This window comes from Alosa sapidissima, chromosome 19 (assembly GCF_018492685.1).
Source record: "Alosa sapidissima isolate fAloSap1 chromosome 19, fAloSap1.pri, whole genome shotgun sequence".
In the NCBI taxonomy this organism is placed as follows: Eukaryota; Metazoa; Chordata; class Actinopteri; order Clupeiformes; family Clupeidae; genus Alosa; species Alosa sapidissima.
In genome coordinates this window covers 29305829-29315828 of record NC_055975.1, presented here as the reverse complement: position 1 = coordinate 29315828, position 10000 = coordinate 29305829, and the positions used below count along the sequence as shown (strand labels likewise).

At 45.8% G+C, this 10000-nt stretch overlaps 1 protein-coding gene across 5 annotated transcripts in view; it reads right to left on the bottom strand.

Moving 5' to 3' along the window:
* LOC121692721 (partitioning defective 3 homolog) overlaps positions 1-10000 on the bottom strand; it is an 85591-nt gene that overhangs the window by 14279 nt on the left and 61312 nt on the right. For 3 of the 5 annotated variants that reach the window (XM_042071562.1, XM_042071564.1, XM_042071565.1), the window contains 7 exons: positions 9008-9194; positions 8534-8691; positions 4768-4812; positions 4058-4294; positions 3554-3794; positions 1995-2111; positions 1108-1395 (listed from right to left, as the gene is read on the bottom strand). In XM_042071562.1, the coding sequence (XP_041927496.1) occupies positions 1108-1395; positions 1995-2111; positions 3554-3794; positions 4058-4294; positions 4768-4812; positions 8534-8691; positions 9008-9194 (1273 nt within the window). The remainder of the gene's footprint in view (positions 1-1107; positions 1396-1994; positions 2112-3553; positions 3795-4057; positions 4295-4767; positions 4813-8533; positions 8692-9007; positions 9195-10000) is intronic. The other 2 variants (XM_042071566.1, XM_042071567.1) reach the window with 1 other exon arrangement.

Here is a 10000-nt window from a genome sequence, read left to right as displayed (position 1 = left end):
CGTGAGTGTGTGTGTGTGTGTGTGCTTGTCCGTGAGTGTGTGTGTGTGTATGTGTGCGTGTCCGTGAGTGTGTGTGTGTGTGTCTGTGTTTGCATGTCCGTGAGTGTGTGTGTGTGTGTGTGTGTGTGTGTGTGCGCATCTATTGTCTGCGTTTCCACCGATTCTCTAGTTTCCGTGTGAAATGTGTAAAGACACATGGACAATATCAACACAAATGGCTGCACACACACACACACACACACACTCCCATACATATGGAGTTGAAAGGTCTCACCCTCAGCTGGACAGAAAATGATTTTCAGATAAGAATTAAAGATTCTCTCTCTCTCTCTCTCTCTCTCTCTCTCTCTCTCTCTCTCTCACACTCACACACACACACTTCTAAGTGGTGGCTGAATTCCTCCTCTCAGCATGCATCTCAGGAAGAGAGCTTCCTGCCTTTCAAGGGATGTTTATATTACTGCATGTTTGTCTCTATGTATGAGTGTGTTTATGTGTGTGTGTGTGTGTGTGTGTGTGTGTGCCAATGTATGTGTGTGTTTTCAAGGGAGAGAAAGAAAAACATTGACACTTTTTATGCAAAGAAATAACAAAACATCTCATTGAAATGTCTCTTTCTCTCTCTCTGTCTCATACACACACACACACGCACGCACACACAGATACATACAACAAGGCACTTACACACACACACACACAATCTTAAACAAGTTGAGCCTCTGGATTTTAGGTGGGAGCAGTATCTTTCATTGGTGACAAGGCAACAATTCATTGCTTAATTTATGCTTACATAAGTGTCTGTGTGTATGTGTGTGTGTGTGTGAGTATGTGTGTCTGTGTGTGTGTGTGTCTGTGCAGTGTGTATATGAGTGTGTATGTGGGTGTATGGTGTGTGTGTGTGTAAGTGAGAGTTGAAGGATGCAGGAAGAAAGCATGTCCATCTCTGTGTATGTGAGACAGAGAGTCTGTGTTGTAAGATGGTGTCATAATGACAACCAGATGTGCTCACACACACACACACACACACACACACACACACACACACACACACACACACACTCCTGTGTTATGGTCTGAAGGATTGTGTGGTGCTGCAGTGCCCCCTACCTGTCAGTTGAGGCGGTGCGTCCGTTGGCCCTTGACCCCTCTCCTGGGCTGCCCGGGTGTGTGTGTGCGTGTGTGTGTGTGTGAGCATGTCTGCTGTCCAGCGGCGTGCCCTGGGGTGTGAGGGGTGTGTAAGGCCGCTCGTTGGCCGGCTGCGGGGTGTGTGTGTTTGAGCGTGGCGTGTTTGTGCGTGTCAGCGTGTGTATATGAGGGTGGATAGAGTCCAGTGTGTCCATGCAGTCACGCTCCCGGGCCTGCTTCTCCCTCAGTTCACGCGTCTTAGCCTGGATCCTACACACACACGCGCACACACACACACACAGAATGTGTTATGGATGTGTGTCAGCATGTCATTATGCATGAGTGGGTCTTATTATCTATGTGTATTTACACGTGTGTGTGTGTGTGTGTGTGTGTGTGTGTGTGAACAGAAGGAGAAGCAGTGAGGGGGAATTGAAAAATGAATCAGGATGAGCTACCTACAGTGCCAAAACACACAAACACACACACCCCTCCTGTTCCAGTGTCAAGGATGGACAAACACACACACACACACACACACACACACACACACACACTCCTCCAGATGCAGGCGCTGGCAGACACACGCACGAACGCACGCACACACAAACACACACGCTCACACGCACGTCCCTCCTGTTCCAGTTTCAAGGATGGACAAACACACACACACACACACAAGCACGCGCGCACGCTCGCTGACAGACGCACGCACGCACACACACACACACACACACACAACCACACACACACACACACACACACACGCGCACACACACAACCACAACCACACACGCACAACCACACACGCACACACACACACACACACACACACACACACACACACACACACACACACACACACACACCTCTCCTGTTCCAGTCTCATGCGCTGCATCTCTTCATCTGATGCTTGAGTCTCATCTGGGCGCCACTTAGTGAAGCCACGCCTCTCAGATGGCTCATCTTTACGATGCTTTCCAAACCTAACACACACACACAGAGAGAGAGGGAGAGAGAGAGAGAGAGACAACAAGGTGTTTAGTTCTAAGCCATTTTTTAGAGATCTATAAGGGTCAATGGAAGGCTTGTGGGTTTAAAATAATAATAATCTTTATTTATATAGCACTTTTCAAAACAAAGTTACAAAGTGCTGTACAATATCAACATAAATAAAAATGCAAATAAGACATAATAATATAACAATCAAATAATATATATTAATAATTCAATTAGAACTTAACAATGAAGATGGACCTAAAGATTAGTAGTCCGGTCTCAGGATCATGTTTAAGATGGACCTAACGACTAGGTGTCAGGTTTCAGGATCATGTTTAAGATGGACCTAACGACTAGGGGTCAGGTTTCAGGATCATTATAGTATAGGTAGCGTAGAGTTGGGCTTTAGGCTGCTGGTAAAGGTTATAGTGTAGAGTTGGGATTTAGGCTGCTGGTAAAGGTTATAGTGTAGAGTTGGGCTTTAGGCTGCTGGTAAAGGTTATAGTGTAGAGTTATAGCCTAGTTAGGGAATTATGGGCAAATAGTTCAATTTTCATCAAGTTTCATCAGACCAGAGGATTTTACTTCTCATGGGTTGGTGTCGGCTTTAGAGGTAGCCGTCTCCAAGGCCAATAGGCTTGTAGGATATAAGGATGTTGGGGAGATGGATGTTAGGGAGATGGATGTAGGATATAAGGATGTTGGGGAGATGGATGTTAGGGAGATGGATGTAGGATATAAGGATGTTAGGGAGATGGATGTTAGGGAGATGGATGTAGGAGATTAGGATGTTAGGGAGATGGATGTAGGAGATTAGGATGTTAGGGAGATTGATGTAGGAGATTAGGATGTTAGGGAGATGGGATGTAGGAGATTAGGATGTTAGGGAGATGGGTGTAGGAGATTAGGATGTAGCAGATAAGGAATACAATTTTCAGAATTGAAATTGGGCCTCAGCAGTTTTAAGTTCAGGAAGCTCTGGTGTAGGGGATAAGGGTGTATGAGATATGGGTGTAGGACATATGGATGTAGGGTTTGGGTGTAGGAGATCTGGATGTAGGGTTTGGGTGTAGGATATCTGGATGTAGGGTTTGGTTGTAGGGTTTGGGTGTAGGAGATATGGATGTAGGGTTTGGGTGTAGGATATCTGGATGTAGAGTTTGGTTGTAGGGTTTGGGTGTAGGAGATATGGATGTAGGGTTTGGGTGTAGGATATCTGGATGTAGAGTTTGGTTGTAGGGTTTGGGTGTAGGAGATATGGATGTAGGGTTTGGTTTTAGGGTTTGGTTGTAGGGGATTTGGTTGTAGGGGATATGGATGTAGGGTTTGGTTGTAGGGTTTGGGTGTAGGAGATATGGATGTAGGGTTTGGGTGTAGGAGATATGGATGTAGGGTTTGGGTGTAGGAGATATGGATGTAGGATATGTACCTGAACATGTCTCCGAGGCCCTTGAGCACTGAACCTTTCTTGGCTTTGCTCTTCTCTTTCTCTCGTTCCTTCTCTTTCTCTGGCTTCTTCTTCTCCTTCCCCCCTTTCTCCCTCTTTTTCTCACTCTTGGACTGGCTGCCATTGGTAAGCATTCCCTCTACAATTGACAGGGGCGTGTGGTCAGCCACTGTGGAGACCGAGTCACGACCTGATCGCGAGCTCTCCTCTGTGTCTTCATCCACTGAGAGAGAAACAGAGAGAGAGAAACAGAGGGAGGGAAAGAACAGAGATTGAGAGAGACAGAGGGAGGGAAAGAGAACAGATTGAGAGACAGAGGGGGGTCAAAAGAGAGGAAAGGCATGGGGAGAGAGAATTAAGTGGTTTTCATGATTTAATTGGACAGGAAGTGGGTTGAGAGAGGGAGAGGAAGTGGGTAGGGAGTGGGACAGGAAGTGGGTAGGGAGTGGTACAGGAAGTGGGTAGGCAGAGAGGGCAGAACCGTACAAGTCTCCATGCCCTCGTCCTCCTCCTCGTTGGTAAGCGGTCCGCTGTTGTCGTAGGATTTGTCGATGGCGGCGCGGAAACTCTCGTTGCAGCCACGCCCCCTGATAATGCGAGGCCTCGGGCGGTGGAAAGGGTGGTCCCCATTCAGCGTCACCGTGGCGACCGCCGTCTGGAGGCTCTCCAATGAGCTGGACTTCTGCAGGCCGAGGGCGGGGCCAACCTCTGGAGGCGACCAACCTGTAGGCAGCCAGCAGGTTTGATTGGCATATTAAATAGCCAATGGTATCCACAGATATACTCACACATACAGTACACACACACAAACCTGTGGGTGCACACGCTGACAGTGTGTGTGTGTGTGTGTGTCTGACTGGAGTGTTGAGGCCCATCCAGGTTCACTTCAGGGAACACAAACCTCCTCATGTGTGTGTCCAGTTAGACCCGGCAGGAGCTGCATCCCTCCACCCCCATGCCTCAAATGATATATCTACGTTGTGCTTGAAATGATATATCTACGTTATGTTTCAAATGATATATCTATGCTGTGTTTCAAATGATATATCTACGTTGTGTTTCAAATAATATCTCTATGTTGTGTGGGGTGGGGTGTGTGTGTGTGGGTTGGGGTGTGTGTGGGGGGTGTGTGTGTGTATGGGGTGGGGTGGGGGTGTTAGCTAAGCTTTTATAGATGAAGAGGGTTAGTGTCTTACCTGCTTCTTGTTCAGGTTGGGAGGAGAGGTTAGCCTCGTCGGCTACTGCACAGGAGCACACACAACCAGAGCTGTTAGTCAAGGTGCACGCACACACTCATGCTCACGCACACACACACACACACACACGCCTAAAGTCATGCACTTACACAGACCCACGTGAGTCATGTTGTCATGTATACCGTAATACATCAAATAATAGCGCGGGATTTTCTTTTCCAAAATCGCCAAACTGCACAGGCTTGTATTTGAGACCGGCGTCTACAGTACGTTTTCCTCTGCAAATGTAACCTGCGGTGTGCTGAAGCGTGCGGCTACAAATGTAACCTGCGGTGTGTTGAAGCGTGCGGCTACAAATGTAACCTGCGGTGTGTTGAAGCGTGCGGCTACAAATGTAACCTGCAGTGTGTTGAAGCGTGTGGCTGCACGGTTGTCTACTGCAAATGTAACCTGTGGTGTGTTGAAGCGTGCAGCAGCAAATGTAACCTGCGGTGTGTTGAAGCGTGCGGCTGCACGGCTACGGACCAGCTGGCTACCACTACACAAAGACGGGAAATATCATCAAATTCATTATTTCAGACACGCTGAATGGCTACCCATAGGCTACTGCTAGGCTATCCGATGATAGGCTTCAAATACGAATCATTCTTTTAGTGTTGAGATGTTGTTCATTGAGTGTTAACGATCCAAATAGCATAGACGGAAAGCATGACAGCAGGTTAGCACACTATATTAGACTAGTAATATAGTAGGTTAGAACACTATATTAGGCTAGTAATATAGCAGGTTAGCACACTATATTTGGCTAGTAGATAGATAGATAGATAGATAGATAGATAGATAGATAGATAGATAGATAGATAGATACTTTATTGATCCTCAAGGGGAAATTCAAGTAATATAATAGGTTTAGCACACTATTATTAGGCTAGTAATATAGCAGGTTAGCACACTATATTAGGCTAGTAATATAGCAGGTTAGCACACTATATTAGGCTAGTAATATAGTAGGTTTAGCACACTATTATTAGGCTAGTAATATAGTAGGTTAGCACACTATATTAGACTAATAATATAGCAGGTTAGCACACTATAGTAGGCTAGTAATATAGTAGGTTACCACACTATATTACGTTTTATTCATTATTTGAATGTGTTTGACAAATCAGTTCATGTAAGACATACTATATTTTCTCGTAGATTATTGGCAAAACGATGTGAGAGCCATGGGCTGAACAATACAAGTTAGTATCCGTCGACCCTGTACTGTAGGAACTTCAAAAAGGCCAAGGAGCCCAAACACATCAAAAAGGAAGAAAGAATGAAGGCTACCCTGTAAAACTACTTGGCAAGTTTGCTATTTAAAATACCCTCATGAATCAAGGGTACCCTGTTAAACTTTCACCACTGCAGTCTTCATTAATGCCATCTAATCAGAACTTTAGCATGCGCAATCTGCACCATAGAACTGGCTTAAACAGACAATCTGCCGGGTTTTAGGAGATTCGAAAACTAAAAAATCCGAAACTAAAAAACAGACCAGGCCTCTATTTGAGACCAACCTTTATTTATCCAAACCTGTAGCCACACCAGGCATGCAAAAGAGACAGGTGTCTATTTGGGACTCTTTTATTTGAAGTTTTATGGTACACACACACACACACACACACTCGCTCAAATGCACACAACACACACAATCACTTGCAGATAGACACACACAATCACTCAAATACAAACTCACTCAAATACATATACACACACAAAGACACCATCACAAACTCTCTCTCTCTTTCTCACACACACTCACACACACACACACACACAGTCACTCACACACACACACACACACACACTGACACATGCACACGTGTGCTCTCACATTCAGAGGAAAGGAGCCAGGAGGAAGACAAGCACAAGCAATTAGTATCAGCTGTGTGAGGAGGGGTGTGTGTGTGTGTGTGTGTGTGTGTGTGTGTGTGTGTGTGTGATGGCTACCACAGTATACACACTTTGCACACTTTGAGGAGGTATGTGTAGGGCTGCACGATTATGGCCAAAATGATAATCACGATTATTTTGATCAATATTGAGATCACGATTATTTATCACGATTATTAATTAATTTTAGTGACAAAAATATTTTTTCCCTTAAACATATTGGACTTGCTATATGGCTCACCCAAATTCTTCCCCTCACATTTACTCCCCAAAATTACAGCAAATATAGATTGACTGCGACTTCCAAACAACTTCCAAACAAATTTTTTGAGCGTGCTACTTTGTTAATATTTGGGGAAACGTTAACGGCACAGTAATTACAACAAAGTAATTTTGTTGTAGAAAATTAATTTCTTAAGAAATACTGTTAATTTAATGTTTTTTAATTCATTTATAAATGGTGCACTGCACTTTAAGACCCTTTGCCAGCTCCACTCAAATAGCCTATGGCTAGTGCTGGGCCCGCAATTGCGCTCTCTCCCTCTTGTGCACGCTCAAATGCGTTCCCAATTAAATGGAGTAGCATAAGGTAGTTACATCTGCTGCAATGGAGATGCTATGTATCTCGATGTAACAAGCTGTTTTGACATTGACATTGTAAACGTTCTTTAGGAAGAGTGTAAAGCAGTTTGCAGTAGCCTAAAGTTAACCACAACGTCGTCTGTCGCTAGAAAAAAAAATAGCGAGCGGCCTATGATAACCTAATTAAATGCTCGGCAGGCCGGATTAAAGTGTGGCGGGCCGGATCTATGATAAACTAATAAATGCTCGGCGGGCCGGATTAAAGTGCGTGGCGGGCCGCAGTTTGGATGCCCCTTTAGTCATGTAAAACACTGACGTGTAGGCTACATTTTTATTATTGTTCACTCGTTTTGAGTAGGCTGTGTCTTGAAACGCATATGCATTGTAGGTTGCATATGTAGCTTATAAAATACATAAATATAATTCACGGATCCCGTCGTTAGCTCAACTCTTATTATAGGCTATATCGGAGGACGCAAACAAGGACTAAAAGTTAACGTGATAAAAAGGCATGTGTGGTTTACGTCATGTGATGTGTTTCACGGTATGAGTTGAGAGCCCTGCTTTGCTTATGTTGGTTAACTTCACTTGCCTGAAATCCGAAACATTTTCAAACAACGTATGATCCGTTTCGAGGGACAAGCTCTTGGCCTTCTGCTGTGCCACACATTTGATTTTTGATCGTCGTTTTTTGTATATTACCTAACTACCCTACTAATAGTTAACATAATTCTACTAGTCCACAGTGCATCCAAACTGAGCAGTGCATCAGGCTGAGCAGTGAAGGGAACAGCTGTCATTGGTAGGCTGCATGCAGGCACTAGTCAGACAGGTTTGAGGAGCGCTTGATTTGTATTTTAGCGGATTGTATAGGTTGCAGTTTGGTTCTATGGGTAGAGCACGCATTTTTAATATCGCTCGATCACGCAAATTTGATCGTGGGAAGCCAAAATCGTGATCGTGATTAAAATTCGATTAATTGTGCAGCCCTAGGTATGTGTGTCTGTGTGTGTGTGTGTGTATGATGGCTACCACAGTTTACACACTTTGAGGAGGTATGTGTGTGTGTGTGTGTGTGTGTGTGTGTGTGTGTGTGTGTGTGTGTGTGTGTGTGTGTGTGTGTGTGTGTGTGTGTGGTGTGTGTGTGTGTGTGTGTGTGTGTGTGTGATGGCTACCACAGTTTACACACTTTACACACTTTGAGGAGGTATGTGTGTGTGTGTGTGTGTGTGTGTGTGTGTCGTACCCAGGTCCATGCTTTTGGACTTGCGTGCTTTGAGGATCTCCAGCTTGCTGGCGTCTCCATGCTGCTTGGTGCGCTTCTCAGACACGCTCTGCCTGCCGAAGCCCTCCCTCTCAAACACCCCATCAGCCCCCGCCTCACACACGTCTGCAGCCACAGGACTGAGAGAGGGAGAGGGAGGGAGGGAGAGAGAGAGAGGGAGAGGGAGAGAGAGAGAGGGAGAGAGGGAGAGGGAGAAAGAGGATGGAAAGAAAAAGAAAGAGGAAACACAGTCAGTTGTTTTGTGCTGAGGAATGTAATCATTTACAAGACAAACATAAACACTTTATATTTCACACACACTGTCACACACACACACACACACACTGTCACACACACACCCACACACACACACACACACACACACCCCCACACACACACACACACACACACACACACACACACGTGTTCAGCATTCAGGCAGTGGCTCCTCCTCACCTCTCGTCAAGCGAGCCCAAATCAGTGGTCCAGGGAGGAAGCGTTTCCGTGGCGAAGCCCATGTCGTCGTGGGAACTGGTGGAGGAGTGGTCAGAGAGGTGGACAGGGAAGAGTGTTGGCCTGTCGTCCTCAATCATCACTGTGTCGTCCTGAGGCATGTTCACTGTAGGGGACAGCTGGTAGGGACCTGAACACACACACACACACACACACACACACACACACACACACACACACACACACACACTGATATTCACTCTGTGCCAACTGGACTAAGAGAGGGGTACAGACAGCTAGAGAGAGAGATGGAGAGAGAGGGAGAGATGGAGAGACAGAGAGAGAGAGATGGAGAGGAAAAGAGAGAGATGGCGAGAGAGAGATGGAGAGAGAGATGGAGAGAGAGATGGAGAGAGGTTTAAAACATCCTTTCTTAAACCATTGTCTAACTTCCTTACATGATCACACTGAAACACCACACACTCTGGAGATATGGAGAGAGAGAGAGATGGAAAGAGTGAGAGAGAGAGATGGAGAGAGAGAGAAGAGATAGAGAGGGAGATGGAGAGAGAGATGGAAAGAGAGAGATGGAGAGAGAGGAGATGGAGAGAAATGGAGAGAGAGATGGAGAGAGAGATAGAGAGAGAGAGAAGAGATAGAGAAAGGAGATGGAGAGGGAGATGGAGAGAGATGGAAAAAGAGAGATATGGAGAGAGAGATGGCGAGAGATGGAGAGGTGATTGACAGCTCTGAGGGGCGTCTCTACCCACGCAGCCCTGCAGGGAGGCAGGAGGCTTGAGACAGACAGCAGCTCCAAGCTTTAGGCGTCCGCCACACTGCCTGTCAGGAGCCCTCAGAGGACCAGGATCCACACTCAAACTCCTTTACGTTAGCACACACACCTGACACAAACACTCTCTCTCACGCACTAATGCATGCACGCACACACACACACACAGACAGAGAGAGAGAGAGAGAGATGAGGGAAAGAAAGAG